Source organism: Littorina saxatilis, linkage group LG6 (assembly GCF_037325665.1).
Source record: "Littorina saxatilis isolate snail1 linkage group LG6, US_GU_Lsax_2.0, whole genome shotgun sequence".
NCBI lineage: Eukaryota > Metazoa > Mollusca > Gastropoda > Littorinimorpha > Littorinidae > Littorina > Littorina saxatilis.
Genome location: NC_090250.1, coordinates 13114765 through 13133564, shown reverse-complemented (window position 1 = coordinate 13133564; position 18800 = coordinate 13114765). Strand labels below are relative to the sequence as shown.

The 18800-nt window shown below is 39.0% G+C and overlaps 1 protein-coding gene across 3 annotated transcripts; it reads right to left on the bottom strand.

Annotated features, from left to right (window-relative positions):
- Window positions 1-540: 540 nt before the first annotated feature.
- Window positions 541-16943, bottom strand: LOC138968549 (ankyrin repeat domain-containing protein 10-like). 3 transcript variants are annotated; one of them, XR_011456221.1, is made up of 7 exons: window positions 16628-16943; window positions 13382-13537; window positions 10958-11049; window positions 7466-7812; window positions 6758-6889; window positions 5614-5805; window positions 4899-5031 (listed from the first exon to the last, which is right to left on the bottom strand). XR_011456221.1 is itself a non-coding variant. In XM_070341127.1 (6 exons), the coding sequence occupies exons 1-6, from the start codon at window positions 16826-16828 to the stop codon at window positions 4850-4852; spliced, it is 1110 nt and encodes a 369-aa protein (XP_070197228.1). In that variant the 5' UTR covers window positions 16829-16942; the 3' UTR covers window positions 541-4849. The 3 variants fall into 3 exon arrangements, 2 of the variants coding, with proteins under 2 accessions (XP_070197228.1, XP_070197230.1); XM_070341127.1 differs by lacking the exon at window positions 5614-5805 and having other exon boundaries at window positions 541-5031; window positions 16628-16942; XM_070341129.1 differs by lacking the exons at window positions 5614-5805; window positions 13382-13537 and adding an exon at window positions 13141-13293 and having other exon boundaries at window positions 541-5031; window positions 16628-16942.
- Between the last annotated feature and the right edge of the window lie 1857 nt (window positions 16944-18800).

Sequence of the window (18800 nt, the reverse complement as noted above, 5' to 3'; positions counted from 1 at the left end):
GACTTCCATCCTCATTATGATCAACATGTAGCTTAATTTGGAGATACAAAATACAGGTTCATCATGCCTAACTCTGCATACATTAAGATAAATGTTTACGAGTAACTGAGAATGATTTTTAAAATTTTGTCAAAGCTTGAAAAGTTGCTTTATTTGTTTATTTAATTTTGTGTCTTTCTCCACAGGGACCCTTTTTTCATACATGAAGAAAATTCTGTCAAGTGTCATCATGTGATGGGATCTGTTTTGACTAAAATCACACATATATCAAAACTCTTTTTTTTTGTTCCTGAAGATGAATGTTTTCTAAAGACTGAATGTTATACTCCCGAAAAACGTCAATAGATGCCATAGATGCAAATATAAGTATAAAACCCATAGATGCAAATAACACTGTTTGTGATTAAAAGCAAAGTGTTTGAGAGACAGCTGAGCTATCACACATTCTTTTCTGTGTACATACACCAGAAGAAAGGATGAAAACACTCACACACACACACACAGCTAATAAAATAATACATTATTCCAGGAAAACCATCATTAAAAGTACAGTGTTTTTATTTTTCATTTTCAATCTAAATATTTTTTTTTTACAAATGAATATCATTTGCACTTTCTTTCTTTCTTTATTTGGTGTTTAACGTAGTTTTCAAACACGAAGGTTATATCGCGACGGGATCATTTGCACTAAAAAACAATCTGCAAACATGGAGCCAAAACAGATCAGTGATATTTAAAATTCAAATGTTTTAGAAAAAGAAGTTGTACATGGCAGGAACAAATATTGCATCATACTTTTTCATTTTGCAGATATGGCTTAAAACAGTAATAGGAAATCCATACATTTTAACAGCAACAAACAGCAACAGAAAAACACGAAAATCCACACACCTCAAAGGTGTGTAGAAACAAAAGTAACTAACAAACAATACTAAACCTTAAATTTGTTTGTTTGTTTGTTTGCTTAATACCCAGCCGACCACGAAGAGCCATATAAGGGCGGTGCTGCTTTGACATATAACGTGTGCCACACACAAGACAGAAGTCTCACCCAGTCACATTATTCTGACACCGGACCAACCAGTCCTAGCACTAACCCCATAATGCCAGACGCCAGACGGAGCAGCCACTAGATTGCCAATTTTAAGGTCTTAGGTATGACCCGGCCGGGGTTCGAACCCACGACCTCCCGATCACGGGGCGGACGCCTTACCACTAGGCCAACCGTGCCGGTAAACCTTAAATTACAAGCAATCTTCGAAGGAGTTCAAGTCTAACAACAGGGTGATAGTTTTTCTTGAGTGATCAACAAGCTGATCTCTTGACAGACAAAAACATCATCTCAAAACTCAGCAAACAGCAAGGCAATCTTCCCTTTTAAAATGAATGAGGACATTTTTTTCCCATGTGCATTTATCAAAGAGAACAAACCATTACAACATTCTGAAAGAAAATGTTTTCCAAATGATATTTTGTCAGTTTTTCACAACTGATATGATGAGCTCAAGTGTGTGACAAAACAAAAGGAAAACATTATTTTCCACAGAACTTGTATGCCAAACAAAACTTTTGAAGGATTTCATTTCTTAAAATCTTACCATTTCAAAGGACTAAGATTGAAATGACAAAATGTGCTCGCTTTTCAAAAACACTGACAGCTGCTCTTGCAGATGTCTTTCCTACAATACGAACGAGTAAAAAACCCAAAAATCTACTCACAAAAACATCTTTCACAGATAAAACCAGAGATCATTTTGCAAAAAGGAAAAGTGGTAGACGAGTGTAAAAAAAGGAGACATAAATTTAAAAAGAATCCTTAAACAGCTGGATGTGGTTAAGAAATGTCAGATCAACTGATAGAAAATGTGTCAGAAAAAGTGAGAACATGAAGCTCAGATTTTTGTGTAATCACTGTAAAGACACACAACTACAAGATTGATGCAAGACTACATATCACATTGCCTTTATTTTAAAATGCACAAAGTGAATAAAGCCAAAATGTCACACCGTAGTAACAGCTACAATCCATTTGATTTGCCAAACAAAGAAAACACACTAACACACATGCCAGAGACACGCTAAGCACGATGCATCCTTTGTGTATGCAGGCAACCCTGTCTCACTTCAATGATCACCACAAAGCTGCATTGCTTTTTCTGACGGCTGTATCCACAGAATTTCAAAAACAAAGCTTCCCTATGCTGAGTTGTTGTAGTAAATTCATACTAACAGCATGAAAGTCTGCGATCTATTACTGTAGAAAAACAAAAACAAAACATGAGACAAGGAGAATGCAAGAATATATTACCCTACGAGTTACGCAGCTACAACAAAAGCACACATTCACACACACAAAGTTTGATTCTACTTTACATGTGAAGCAGGCATTTCATCAGCATCACTTATCAAAGGGTAACAGTGTGAGAAAACTAAAAGATGTACCGATCAGTTATCAAAGCCATTTATTCCTGTTGTAACCCGACGGCTTCGTTACACAGTCATCATAATCTCGTGTGGAAGATAACTCTGTCCCACGACAAAGTCTGAATAGCAGGTACCGTTGCATGCACCAAAGACTTAAGCTATACGAACCAGCATGGACATTTGCTGTATGACATTCTCACTTCAATTAACAAAAATGTCATTAAAATACATGCAGTGGCCAGTGCATTTGTTTCCTTTCAAAAAGAGCATTGAAACATCGTGTGGCGAGTCAAATAGCTCTATAATGAGCAGGTCAAAAAGGTCATTACAGTTACAGTAAATTTATCATCATCTTGTTCGACCTTGCACAAGTAAAGAATTGTTGATTCTTTCTTTCTTTATTTGGTGTTTAACGTCGTTTTCAACCCCGAAGGTTATATCGCGATGGGAAAAGGGGGTGAGATGGGATAGAGCCACGTGTTAATTGTTTCTTGTTCACAAAAGCACTAATCAAAAAATTGCTCCATGGGCTTGCAACGTAGAATGCAAGTTTCCAGTACAAAGGACTTAACATTTCTTACATACTGCTTGAAAAGAATTGTTGATATATCATCGTCATGGAAGTTGTTCATTTACATATACTTACATCTTTGAGACCTGTCCCCGAGGACGTGTTGGTAATCCTCACGTAGTTATTGCACATCAGTATGAATGAACACAATGAGAGTTCAACATCTTTCTGTGTACATGCTTCAAAATAGTACAATTTTACATACTTGATATGGATCTTTTACGTGAATGTGACATCAACAAATCAAACTTATGTTTCAAAGTTACGACAAAAATGGCTATGAAATATAATAAACATCAACCATGTTGGTCTCGCTGACCAAAACCTTGCTTGGCTTTGCTGACAAAAATGTTTGTTATACGAAACTTAACAAAATGTTACTGTTACATTCACGTTTTTTGGACATTATGCAACAGGTTATGAAGACAACATGTGCCTGATGCAAAGAATAGACACAATTAAAAGAATATTGCAGCAAGTATCAATAATGATAAAAGTGTTGACCATTATCTTTTTCATTTTTGCCCAGAGAAATCATCATAATGACGATGACTATAAACACTTATGTAAAAACAGCATGTAACAGGGTCTGTTTTACATTATATCACTATTATTTACGGGATGCCATTCTACATTTTACTGCAAAATTGAAATGTTCTTTCTTTAAAACTTTCAGTCCCATTTTCCTTTTAAATTAAACATGGTAAAAAACAAATAATTTTTGGCTGATCAGTCAAATCACTGCCTCATTCCCAAGAGAGGAAACTAAAGAAAAGAAATAACATGTCAATGTAATCATCAAAGCATTCCTTAAAAATAAAAAGGAAGTACAACTTAAAATTTGCAATCTTATGAACAGTAACAAAACTTCTAGGACTACTCAAAACAGCATAAGATTATGTTTGTATTTGATAAAACATATATGATGCAACAACAACAAAATATATACATGTACATACAAAGACCCAAAACAGAAGCATTTGAGATTACATGTCAAATAAAGACAGAGCACTCTTAATAAATATTTCATCAGCTAAATATAAACACTTTCACTTTACTTTCGTTTTTTCAGTGCACAGACACTTGAGGCAACCATGGCTTTGAGCCCGACAAGAGGAAAACGAGCAAGGGCATTACTCCATCAATTCACACACGCAAATTGTATCATTCATTATACCTTCTAAGAGAATAAAGACTCACTTTCCCTTCAAAATAATGTGTGAACGCACATCTTTTAGCAGTCATTTCAATTTTCCCTTTTAGCTAAAATGAAGATATTTACTTGAATTCAATGAGATTTTCTTAGATTTTATTCTGTCTACGGCCTTTGGGATCGTATCAACAAAATCTATGCTGTTTGGAATAGATACCCTGGCATTTCTCGGTCAAATCAAATCATAAACGTTTTAACATTAACAAACTGTATAATCAAAAACATAAACTTAATATCAACAAACTGAATATCAACAAAACGACATACAAAACTCATTTGTAAAAAATAACAAGGTATAAAATGCACCTCAAAGTCATACCCAGTAATAAACAAAAACCAAACAATTAATATAACAAAATACAATTTTCTTTCTTTGACGGCTGAGCAACAACACAAAGAACACTAACAGCAATAACATTAACAAAACAGCTGCCCAACTCAAAATGTCTTCACAAGAGTTAACACTTATCTAACTCAAACAATGTTTTAACAAACAAAGGGCTATCTTACTTATAACAAGACAAAGGGCTATCTTACTTATAACAAGACAAAGGGCTATCTTACTTTAAACCCCTTTACAGAGTAACACTAACAGCTACCTAATTCAGACAGGGTCTTCACCCAAAACAGTCAATCTCAGACTATGTGCCATGGTCAGTGTTAATTAGAGACTGCACCATGACAGTGTCATAGCCGCGCTGGGCTCGCAGGGAGTTGCAGTGCTCCTGGTAACTGCTGGAGGGGGTTGGGTCGGCCACAGCGGGGGTCCACATACTGGGCAAAGGCAGGCAAGGTATTGGGAGTCGCTGCCGCATAGCATGCACTGCAAAGGAACACCACCACAAGCAAATCAAAAAGCTGTCACCAACAAGCAGGAAAGCACATGGAAACTGACAAGGCGTTTGAGAAAGAAAACTCCAATCTGAAAAAAGCAGAGACGTACACCGGTGCAACCTGTTTACTGCTGTCCCGAACAAAGAAACTCTACCAATCGTTTAGCACAAAACATACAGTGAATACTGACATCAAGGTACACACTGCAAAATTGACACAGAAACAGAAGTTTATCACTTGCAAGTTGAAAGACCCTCGAACAGTTCAAGGGGGAATAACTGTGTTACAAGCATCACACCATCAATGGTTACTCTCCCTGTGGGTACACTGTACACAAGTTCCTTACTTCACCAAAACAATCTTCACAGATAAATGATTCTGACATTGTAAATACTACTGAAATTCCTAAAAGTGAGCAAGGCTGTGCTTTATGTCTATTTTTTAGAGCTGATTTTGACATGGTCAATAGAAACCTTTCAGCTGTGGCTTAGAAATTTACAGAAAGTGTCTGAATCTTCAGGAACACAAAAAGACTGGGAAAAAAAGGGAGAGGCCGTGTGTAAACACTGACCTCTAAGCAGAAGGTGGGCGAGGGGGCAGGCAGTGTGTGCAAGGTGTGTATTGTATCAAAACAGGTGGGAGTGCATTGCTGAGCACCTGAACTCCACATACTGTCGACGAGCGCACATCCCCACCCCACCCACACCCTGCCCTCTCGACTGTGTTACGTCGCTCTCGCCATTCGCACACTCCATCTCTGAACCTGACCAATGGTGGGAAAAGGTACAATGTACTTCTAAGTCAGCGCTTCAAGCATGATCACAAATACAAAGCACAATGCCAGCTTAGAAAGTTTAGAATGCAAAATTGGTCTTCAGCTTTTGCAAGTCTTCTCTTTTACCTTTTGGGTGGTCTGGAGAACTACAAAATATATCAGATTATTCTTTTCTTCTTCTACAATGAGAGGGCTGGGTATGGTGGCTGATGCACTTGCCATGGCATTGACAATACACAGGTTAAATAGGAGCCCGCGACTTACATGTTAAGAAACACTGTAGTATTACAACGACAATTAGAAATAACTTAAATAAGTCTAATCCTTTATTCACAAACAATTCCTTGGCAGCGGGTTTACAAGATGTCTTCCTTACTGACAGGTAGTAAGCCACCACACACAGAATAGATATGAATAATAATGCATCAAACGAATAGAAAACAGAGTGGCAGACAAACACATTGATTTGCAATATGTTAGCATATCTGACTCAAAGTAAATCAATACAAACACTGGCATTAACTGCAATTAAAATGCAATCAACAAGACCATTCATTTATTCCATTTGGTATCACAGTTTAGGTATCAAAATAATGCGACTAATGAATGAACATAGGATGACCTGAGAGTGAGTCAGAAAGAGATTGACTTCTGAAATGATCAAACCATCAAATTAAATACACAGAGCACAACATGATACGAAAACCACATTTCACTTACAGTTACACCTTCCCAAGCATTTGCAAAACATCACAAAAGGTGACGAAAGAAAGTTTCCAACAACTTCTGCAGCATTGGCATAATATCACAACAAGATGAAAGAGAGTTGTGAGCAATGTCCGTTCAGCACACACACAGAGTTGGACGACAGAAGACGATGAATGAAGAAGGTTTAGACGATGACAGCCTCAGAAAAAGAGCTGCACACAGCGAGCGTTACCTTGCTCCATGCAGTTCGTGTTATGGGTTGCCATTGTTTTGTTGGGCTCTGCCGACATAGCTAGAATAGCGTTGTAGGAACTCAGCACATTGTTGTTGGTAGCTGTCCCAAGTTTCTCCATACAGATAGGTTCTGCAGAAAAATATTGAGATCGAATTTAGAACAATGGTTAGAATATTGACTCACTTTGTGCAAAAAAAGAACAATAAATACAGACGAGTTACAAGAGTGAAAATCTACATAGAACTTGCACATTCGAAAAGTACAAATTAAAATAGTGGCAATACAAAAAGTGCTCAAATTCACACTTAGCACAATGTTGACACTTAACAGACGCCTAACTGCCACGAAAACATTCCTGAGACCATCCACGGATCCAGTCATTCAGCATGAAAACTTGGTACATTTCCTTCCTACACAACACTTTCACAGTGTCCCATTAAGACAAAAATAATAGAAGAAGGCGAGAGAACCTTTTTTTGTGTGTTTTTGATGCTCTGGTTGTTTATTGTCATTAGCGAAGACAGAAAGAGAGAGAAATAGAGACTGAAAAAGCCAGCTCTTTCATCCCACATCATAAACCACATGACCAGAGGACTTATGCCACACAAATCACTTTTTCATCCCACATCATAAACCACAGGGCTATGGAGAACACTAACTGTCTTATGTTCAGTTGATAAAACACACAGCCACACTAATACTTACCGAACAGCCTCTGCCTCTTCATACAGCTGTCCTCCTCATCGTCAAAGGAGCGTTTGAGGGCTGGAGCACGCGCCCAAATCGCTGAAGCATCACCACCACCACCCGCTGCCATCTCCTCCCCCATTTCCATGTCTTGATCACTTCCATGCTCCGCCGCTAAGCTACCAATGCTGGGCAGCTTCTGGCGCTGGTAGATCCCTTCCCCGTTCATCAGGATCGGGGAGCTGGATGACGGGAAGAAGGAGGAATGCTGGGAAGACGCTGCCTGCTCCAAAAAGGCTTTGCACTCCAGGTGTCCGTTTACTGCTGCGATGTCAAGCGGAGTCTGGCCACTCTGGTTGAAAATGCTACAACACAAAAGTTCTGATAATGATTATTGAGGTATTTTTTTTTAACCATACAGTTCTGCAAAGCTACGATTTTTAAAATGAAGGTAACTTTACAGAGGTTATGAAAAGACAAGTCGCGTTAGACGAAATTACTACATTTAGTCAAGCTGTGGAACTCACAGAATGAAACTGAACGCACTGCATTTTTTCACAATGACCGTAGTCCGCCGCTAGTGCAAAAGGCAGTGAAAGTGACGAGCCTGTTCAGCGCGGTAGCGGTTGCGCTGTGCTGCATAGCACGCTTTACTGTACCTCTCTTCGTTTTAACTTTCTGAGCGTGTTTTTAATCCAAACATATCATATCTATATGTTTTTGGAATCAGGAACCGACAAGGAATAAGATGAAATTGTTTTTAAAACGATTTCGGACATTTTATTTTAATCATAATTTTTATATTTTTAATTTTCAGAGCTTGTTTTTAATCCGAATATAACATATTTATATGTTTTTTTGAATCAGAACACGATGAAGAATAAATTAAAAGTAATTTTGGATTGTTTTATAAAAAAATTATTTTAATTACAATTTTCAGATTTTTAATGACCAAAGTCATTAATTAATTTGTAAGCCTCCAAGCTGAAATGCAATACCGAAGTCCGGCCTTTGTCGCAGATTGCTTGGCCAAAATTTCAATAAATTTGATTGAAAAATGAAGGTGTGACAGTGCCGCCTATTCTTTTACAAAAAGCCGGATATGACGTCATAAAAGACATTTATCGAAAAAATGAAAAAAAAAGTCTGGGGATTTCATACCCAGGAACTCTCATGTAAAATTTCATAAAGATCGGTCCAGTAGTTTGGTCTGAATCGCTCTACACACACACACGCACAGACACACACACACATACACCACGACCAGGGGTGAGTTTTGGCACTGGCCCGCTCGCCCGCGGCGACTTCAAATCGCGTGGGGCGAGTTCGAAATTCCTCTTCTGCGGGCGATCTCAAAATCTGTCACTTCTCTACTGCCCACTCATCCCCCCCCTTTCCCCACTTTGAGGACTCAGGACTACCATCAATCAATGTCAGACACATTGGCTAGACAGCCGTGTCATCACCCCTCCAGTGCCAGGAGCCGCTGGCGATTGCATCAGCAGTCAAAATAGTTAAACCCCCCTCCGTCCCCCCTCTTCGCGCTATTCACTTCACCCCCTCTCTTATCTTATCCTGCGCTCACCAATCCTTCAGAGACTTTCACATGTTGTAAAACAGTTTCCTCTCAGATAAAAACTCGGTCATTGACCCCGAGTAAGAAGGTCAGTGTCTGACAGGCAGCTGTGTTCAGATTGCAAGTAACGGTCATTGACCCAGGTCTCAAGGCCAACCAGCTTTTACAATGCATCTGCCTTTGATCTGACCGCCCATCCAGAGCAAACATATTCCCCCTAGCCCTCTGTATTTTTCCTTTGATGTGCCTGCTATGTACCACTGATCCAGTTTCTGGGAAATGTGTATAATTATGTCATTGACTGCAGGGATACTCATTGAGACCGTTTTCCCAAATATGTTAACACCAGCTTTGCTGACCAACTTAGTACAAGTAGTGACAGTACTACTGCTGTTAATTATTTCCCTTCAACTAAGGAAGTAAAAAAAAAAAACCCAGATCCACTATATGTGATAAAGAAGAAAAGACAGACCTTCAACAATAGGACAAGGGATGCAACTCTGCTGAATCAAAAGCATAAAGATCACCTGTGAACAATTCTAGGATCAGGAAATCTGAACATCTGTTTGTTTTCATTAGGAAATAGAAATGAAATGTAATGCTTTTGATTATTTATGACTTAAGCTGTGGTAAATTTGGCTGGTATGCAACTTTTACAGTAATATTAATAACACAGACATAAAGAAAAAGAAACAAAACAAGAAAGCAACTTAGAAATTTTTTTGTTTGTAGTCAGCTTTTTATACTTGGTTTTATACAACAAAAAACATAATTTAAATTAAAAAAAAATGCTGATTTACTCTTTTGTAGTGTGTGTTTATGTGGTAAGTAAAGTTCCATAGTAAATTACTTTGTAAATTGTGTGGTAGGGGGTACATAAAGGGGGTAACTTTTAGTGAGGTTTAGTGTGTGATTGTGTGATAGGGTGTGAATGTGGTTTTGATTTCTTGTTTCTTTGTGGCGGCTTTTATTTTAAATTCTTTATTAAAACAAGGTTAATTATCATTGTTATTAAAACATAGCATTTTAGTCAAGTTTTGTGTGTGTTTGTGGTAGTTATTAGTAGTGCAAATCCACATGTATGCATTATAAGTATAAATGTACGTCTTTTGTGTATGTGGTTAGCACGCGACGAGCCGCTGGGGCGGTTGTAAGAAATCCCGGCAAGTTGGGGGCCGGTTGGGATTTGGGGGGGCCGGTTCAATTTTTGACTTACCGGCCCCCCTGGCCGGTAGCAAAAAAAGTTAAGGTACACCCCTGACGACCCTCGTCTCGATTCCCCCTCTATGTTAAAACATTTAGTCAAAACTTGACTAAATGTAAAAAATGAAACAAAACACTAAAGTCATCTTCAGCATCATCATCATGACACAACACACACAGGGGTGAGAGAACTGGATCCCATCAGCCTCATTAAATCAGTCAATTGTTTGACTCTCACTGTTCATCAAGCAACACATTTAACATCATCTGGGATCCAGGGCTAGAAACACGGTCTTCCTTTCTAACTGCACAAATTCTTTCCGTTTCATACCGCGATAGTTTAATTTCTGACGATCATAAACATCACAAACATGAGAAAAATCAGAAAGTTTATGGTTTCGGCCAACTGACCCGTTACAACTGGTACATATTTAACATGACAGAATACCTCTATCTTTCACGCTCTCTCTGACTTTGACTCTCTCTGACTTTGACTCTCTCTCTGACTCTCTCTTTCTAACACACACTTGCGCACAATCATTTACACACCAACACACGCTTACGCACAATGCAAACATGAGAGAGAGAGAGAGCTAGAGAGAGAGCTAGAGAGAGAGCTAGAGAGAGAGAGAGAGAGAGAGAGAGAGAGAGAGAGAGAGAGAGAGAGAGAGAGAGAGAGAGAGAGAGAGAGGGATAGCGGGGGGAGATGCACTTCAAAACTAGCATTGTACCTGAGAGCAGGGCCATGTGATGTTAGTATTTTGATGCAGTCAATGTTACCAAGTCTTGCTGCCTTGTGCAGAGGAGTGTCTCCCAAGTGGTCCTGAAATAGCAATACAAAATGACATGAGAATATAAAGATGGAAAGCACATGCACTTCAAGTTCACTTAAAATATATCAGGAGTGGGCATAATATGTTTAACAAACATTGTGGATGTAAGTCTGCTGCGTATGTCACAAACATGATGTAACAGAGTGCAATGGCTTGACCATTTACATGTAGATGTAGCTGCTTTATGAAAAACTGGTTTGCAGCATAGCAAGACACTGACAGTGCAACACCTTCACTGCCCATCCCTGATAAAACGCACTTATCACTATCAGCCGGGACATAATGATTGAAAGGTGAACGTGAGTGATAGCTTTTGACAACATTCAAGCTGTCTACCAATGTAACTAATAAGCTGCAAATACATACACTGATCACAAGGGAGCATTCGACACAAACACAAAGGGTTCCTGCGGATTTTGACAACACAAAGTATCTTTTCTCTCAGAAACACAAAGTATCTTTTCTCTCAGAAACACAAGAAAGACAGAGAACAAAACCCCACAAAAACAGACCAAAACTCACACTCAGTTACTTTTCAAATCAAAACATAAACAAAATAAAACCAGATGATTCAAAAGCTTAAATTAAGAACAATAATGACACACACACAAAAATGCAGGCACATCAGAGGTATCCGTAAGCCAATTTCAAAATATTTTGATTGTAACTGTAAATGTAAGACATGATAAAGACAACTCACAGAGATTGTAAAAATAAAAACAAAAGACACTAGAAGATAAACAAGGCACAAAAGAAGTAGGCATACAGAAATATGGAGCTACATGTATATTTAATGAAACTCAAAGGCAAAGCACCACTGCATCAAAATGTGTTTACAATTTTCAGAAACTACATTCCTAACAAAACACCCACAAAAACACCCAAACACACTTAAAAACAAGAACAATTACAAACAAACATAACAAAGCCACAGCATATTCACAAACTAGTTCTCTCCATATCATAATATAATGTCTATAAACAAGAACAAACCCAAATGTAAACATTTCTCATGCAAAACAATGATCATGGTCTCAAAAGTGTCAAATGAAAAGCGAAGGTCATGGGTCACTTGGAAGCACTAGCAGTAGCAATGATGTACATGTACAAAATATTGATCCCAAGAAATACAACAGAACATGAGAAATACAACTTAAACACCAACCACAAACAAATTGACAATTAATGTGAATTCCTTCTGCCTCAGCATGAAACCCCACCAGCAAATAAATGACATGCTGGGTCAGTGGGTGGGTTATAATTGCCTGCTCACAGTCACACATGAAACTGAAACTGAGTCAACTAAAACTTAGTAAAAGGCAAGCATAATGTTGAGACTAAGGGAATTCCTCCGAAAGCGGTGTATGGCTGCCTAAATGGCGGGGTAAAAACGGTCATACACGTAAAATTCCACTCGTGCAAAACACGAGTGTACGTGGGACCCGGGAGTTTCAGCCCACGAACGCAGAAGAAGAAGAAGAGACTAAGGGAAAAAAACCGAACAATAACTATTCTATTTCTAACAGTAAGGCCCCCCCAAAAAAATTGTCTGTTTCTGGTCACCCGACCGACCCTAAATTTCGGCGCCGACCCTAAACTTTTTTTTTCCCAAACTCAAAATTTTTTTTTTTTTTTTGGGTGGTAAAGGACAGGGTGAGAAAATGAACAACAAAAACGTGTGAAAACGAAAGTCCGCTGACGATTTGTAAATGTGTTGAGTGTCTTGTCTCTATGTATAGTGAATCCAGTCTCTTTGCGCAATTTTTAAAGTTAGTTTTATTGGTCTACATTTGGGTTAAAAAAAAAATAAAAAAATAAAAAATCCCTACCTACCGACCCTATTTTTTTTAGCCATGTTACCAGAAACAGACAATTTTTTTTTTTTGCCTAACAATGCATAGATCTATGCAAGTTGAGGGAAAAGGAGAAGGGTTTCTGACTTAACACTTTGAAACAACGACTGAACAAGAGAAAACCAAGCATTGTGACTGCGATTGTGAACAGCTGGAAAATGTGGATGAAAAATGAAAGTGACACTGACAGTACAAACTGGAAACAGGGTCTATGCTGATTGTGATTACCTGCTGAGCATACCCATTACCACGCTGGAGCAGCCAGTGCAGGCAAGGTGCGTGACCTTCCAGGGCCGCTACGTGAGTAGGTGTTTCACCTGTTTGACTGTTCCGTACATCAAGGCTACCTGGACGATGCCCAATCTCCCGAAGACATCCCAGCTAAAATGGCCCAAACAACCCAGACAGACAGAAAACAAATGGCATCAGATACATTCTGCTAGATATAAAAGTTTTAGCTGAGACTTACCTGAGCACCCAGTCTTGCACCGTGCTGCACCAGCCATGCAGAGCAGTCGGTCTGACACCCCTGTGCTGCTATGTGGGCTGGGGTCTGGTTAAATCGCTCGTTTGGGACATCCATACCAACCCCACATTTTTCTTTTAAAACGGCAAGGCACTCCCACTTCAACAAAACAGGAAATCAAGTCAAATACCGCTTCCATGCAATCAGTAAATAAAACACAAAAAAAGGGTTGTAGTACATTTTTGTATCATTGTTTCATTAAAGTGGACATTTTGTGTGTACAAAAAATATTCCACACTTTCTCTAAGTGTGACTTAGTGGGCGTGAGACGATGCTCAAAAAAGGCTGTGTCACGTCCCTAGGCTTGAGAACTGGCACTGATGGCTCACTCTCAAAATAGGTTCTTTTCTTCTTGTAGAACTGTAGGTTCAGAAAGATGTTTTTCAGTCAAATACAAAGAACGATAGTCTTTCTTTTTTGACAAAAAAGGGTAATGCAGGGATGTTGCCACAAATTCATACCTATAGGACAAATGTCCTGAGCTCTTCGGCATCAATAGGACATTTGACTGCTTTCAGACATTTTAATAGGACATTATAATTTTGTGCAAAACACAAAATCAAGATCACACACATATCAATATATATATGCACCAAAATTGTGTGCGTATATTGTTTTATCACTTTTGTTTCAAACAGGACACACACAAAAAAGAAACAAACAAATTAAAAAGCAACCAAAAACTTCAGCACTCTTACAAACTGCATGATTTCCTGATACTAGTGATAGAGCTTTTTCTTGACATATTCGACAAAACAGTTTACCTATATAGATGGTCTCTTTGCTGTCAAATTCTAACCACTAAACAGGGTCAACATGAATACCTTATTAAAAGACCGTCTGTGCGAATGTCCTGTTGTACCGACACGTACATCTTCAAGTCACGAAACTTTACTTTCCGTGATTGTGGAGGTTTCAGTGGCGACACTATCATTGGCGCTATCATTTTCTGGAATTATGCTATTGCTAGCCGTGTTTTCCCATGTTCTTCTTGGCCCTAATGTAGCACACGATGCCGTTGAAACGCCAAACGTGTTCAGCTTTTTTGTTTGTTTGGCAGGCTTTAGCTTTTTTCAGTGGCATAATTCAGTGTCGTGCGCTTCAACTCTAACCGAAAGCAAATTAAAGCATACGCGAGCCTTGGTCAGTTGAAGTTGTCTCCCGTACTCCTAACTTTAGTGTGCTGTCAGAAGACGGGTGTACGCAAACAGCTCATACCGCAAACGGTTCGGAAAACGCAAGATATGCACTGCACAACTTCAGTGCACCTGTACGCGAGAGCGCTCGGTCACTTTTTGAAGATTTTTATTTATGAAAGGAAAATTATCAAACGCCCTGTCCGAAGGAATGGAGTTCTTATCGGACAATGACCGCGCTCAGTTAAAAACGATAAGACATCTGACCGCTATGCGGCTAAGTGAATCGGACATTTGAGCCTTTTAATCGGTCTATGTCCGATGTCCGACGCCTAACGACATCCCTGGTAATGGAGATCAATTTTAGATTTGTATCTCGGCAGTAGCATGTACTAACTACTATCACGAAAACAGACCTGTTTACCCCTAAAACATTGCATGTGTATTTTCTGGGAGCAAAATGAGGCAAATGTGTAGTTTTGTAATTGAATGTGTAGAATTTCTCGTCGACCTATCACAACAACAAGAACAATGATTGCTACTTTTTACCACATGTATTGATTGACTGACGGAAAAATGGGAATTGCAGACAGTGCAATGAGCATGATGTTTTCCTTTCCGCGAAGACAAGGCATGGGTAGTCCTGATGATATTTTGGCAGAAAGACTTGGTTCGGCGCATTGCTCGTCTTTTTCTTTTTGGTCGGTGGCCTTTCGGAGTCATTTTCTTCACAGTTCTCATCTTCACTTTCGTGTGCTCTGCGTTCAGCCATTGTGTCGAAACGCCCGCATGGTTTGGCAGTAACGCTTTCAGTTGTGCCCGGCATTTGCTTGGAGAAGCCTATTCGGCATTAACAAGCTACAACGCAACGCCCGTGGGCGCTTTACGCGCTGCACGCAGCAAACGACTGCTGGCCAAAAACATGGATTGGAAAATGGATCGGTCAAGGGAGATGAAGAAAATTACGGATTGTGATATGCGAAGCCGAAACAATACCGTTTGCGTGCAGGGACGGGGCGGTGTGAGAGCACAACGGGACAAAGAACAGGTGTAAAGACGAAAAAAAAAAAAAAAAAAAAAAAAATTTTTTTTTTTTTTTTTTAAATACCGTTTGCGTAGAAAACGACAGACTTGCGTAGTTGCGTAGTATATTATTCAAATTCGTAGTTTACTACGCTCAATGTGTAGTGTAAACAGGTCTGCGAAAAACTGAACGAAGCAAAAGATGGCAGGTTTCACATTATCGTATTAATATCCGAGATCTAGCAAAAAGTTTGCTAACTAATTTTCTCATGTTTCTGAAAATCATGTTTAGTTTTGTATTTTTGATTATTTTTGGTGGTTCGTACTTGTAGTTGTACTATGATTAATGATAAACAGATTACAAACACAATATGAGTTGATTTAAAGAAAAATTGACTTTCTACGACTACATTAACTTGATTAAGCTCTCTCACTATATTGAATCACTGATCAGTGATCTATCCCTTGAATTTGGACCAAAATGATTTCCTGGATTTTTGCTAACTGTACGTGTAAAGTTGTCTCAGTTGTAATATATAGTACGTAACAGCTAACACTAACACTAACACTAAGTTGAGTAACACCAACAGTGCCGAGCAACACTTCAACAAAACCGATACTGACTCAGTGACTGTGCTAAGGCGATTTCTTTCATTTCTTTCTTACAAGCAGGAACGTCAGTCTATTTCAAGAGCGAGCCATGAGTGCCGGTGATTATTGAGCAAAATCTTGACGGCTTGAGAGGGGAATTTTAAACAAAAACAATATAAAGTAACCAAACGATAACAAAACTAGAACAAATGTTTCCTCATGGGAATCGTCAACAACAAGACGTAAGCAAACGTCGGATTTACGCGGGACCTTGAATCAAATAATTGTAAACAATAGAAGCAGATATTGACAACGATACGATTGAATTAACGAAGTTACAGTACAGCAGTGAAAATAAACGCTGTCGTCAATCAACAAAAAACGGTGTCAGTATTTAACAAACAATGAAACAGTTGCAAAGAAATCAAGCTCTACTTACATGTCCACTAAAAGCGGCCCAATGCATCGGCGTCCACGCCCGACATCCATCTTCCTGGTAAACATCGAAGCAACCATTGCTCAAAAGCTCTCCCACTCGCCTTTCGTCTCCGACCATACAGGCGTGATGCAGGGGATAATGGTTGCGAAGAAGTTCTTCTGTCATCTCGTCAATGTTATTGGCCATAGCAGCTCTGTACATTACAGTCAAAAACACAATGTAAAAGTGCGAAGTCTTTGTTCAAACTAGAAATCCTGCCGGCACGCTGACCTCCATTTTACAAATTTTCATACGGGTATTCAGCAAATTTGCATTTTAGGGGAAGCTACTCCAAAGTTTGAAGCTAAATAAAAACATTACTTATCTCCCTTTACCTATCAATTTCGAGACATAAAACGTCATGGGAGGGGAAGCACCGAGTCGGTGTTATCCCAACCTGCCGCATCCTAGTCTGCCGCATCCCAGTCTGTCGTACCCAGTCTGCCGCTGCTCAGTCTGCCGCAATGTCTATAGTTCAGTATAATTGAGTGTGTGCGTGCTCAGGTGGCATTTTACCCCACTCAGAGTTTACTAATGTGTTCAAGTTTTTTTCCAGCGGGGCCCGGAATAACTGAATAATGTCATCTGATCCACTGACCCGGCGAAGCATCGTTTTTTTCCACAGCAAAACATTTTACTGCGGTAAAATTGAAATAAAGAATGCTGCAGTAAAACGGTGCTGTTGTTTTACGGCAGAAAAACTTCTTACATATCAAGTCACGTTTTCCGCGGCATTTTGTAGGCCTACTGCCGACTTGACTCAGTTGCTCTGTTGAGAGATGGACTCGTCCAAAATTACCCAGAAAACACTGTAAGCAGGAACTGCTAATTACAAAATGACGCTGGTAACACATGTAGGCCTACCTGTCAGCAACTCATTTATCACATTCGCCTAGACGTACGCAGTAGTCCACTTCAGTCGTGTTCGACTTGCTTAAAAAAGTGTTCACACTCAGCCACCATTGTGAAGTTGAATGGGGGTGAATGACCACAAGCCTTCTGATTGGTCCACTGTGGAGCAAGTTATTATATCTCGGGGAGGGGGGACGGATACAAACGCCACTGCAGAAAAACTGTCACAGATTATTTCATTAGAAAAAACCCAACAGTAAACACCAAGTTTCAAAGATGACTTTCGGGCCACGCCCTTCTTCAGTGAAATGAATGTAAACAAACAATGACGTAATATTCTTGATTAAAAAAATTCGTCACTATGATGTAAAACGTCACAGCCAAACGTCATAAGTTTCGTTCTCTCTCTCTCTCTCTCTCTCTCTCTCTCTCTCTCTCTCTCTCTCTCTCTCAGTCTCTCTCTCTCTCTCAGTCTCTCTCTCTCTCTCTCTCTCTCTCTCTCTCTCTCTCTCTCTCTCTCTCTCTCTCTCTCTAAACAAGATTCAAAATCTATTTGGAAAGCAATTAACCAACTCACAAACAAAGACATTGCAAATAAATCCTCCCAAGTTATTAATATTTCTGTAGATACACTTAATGAACATTTCTCAAAAATTGCCGATAAAGTGATTTCTTATGATAGGACAGAATTAAATGATTTAAAACTTTTGAAAGAATACTGCAATTCCAAACATATCCATGCTCATCATGCATTGCAACCAATGACTATACTGGATGTTTACTCTCAGAGCATCTTAAACAAACCGGAATACGTGACATAGATGGGCTTGATGCAAAAATTATAAAAATGGCAGCTCCAATAATCACGGATACATTAACTTTCATTTATAACATATGTATCGACCTATGCTGTTTTCCAAGTAAATTCAAACAGGATAAAGTGATTCCTCTTTTTAAATCCTTCAAATTACAGACCAATATCAATTCTATCAATCCTTTCAAAGCCTCTTGAAAAACATATCAATAAGCATATTCTTTTGCACTTTGAGGACAACAAATTGATACATGATAAGCAATCAGGTTTTAGGCAAAAACACTCATGTCAAACAGCGCTGATCAGCTTAGTTGACCAATGGCTAAACAACATTAATAGTAACCAGTTCTGTGCTGCTCTATTTGTTGACTTTGCTAAAGCTTTTGACCTAATTGACCATAAACTCCTTATCAAAAAGTTTGAGATTTATGGATTGGCAACTGCATGATTCTGGTCAAGCAGTATGTA

Bases quoted from the DNA above. Each gene is read 5' to 3' on its own strand.
- LOC138968549 (XM_070341127.1), bottom strand. From the start codon at position 16,828: ATGTACAGAGCTGCTATGGCCAATAACATTGACGAGATGACAGAAGAA. The intron at 13,538-16,627 runs GTAAGTAGAGCT...GTTTTGTTGAAG, and splicing joins GGGCCGCTTTTAGTGGACAT to TGGGAGTGCCTTGCCGTTTT. The intron at 5,032-6,757 runs GTAACGCTCGCT...GTTCCTTTGCAG, and splicing joins CACGAACTGCATGGAGCAAG to TGCATGCTATGCGGCAGCGA.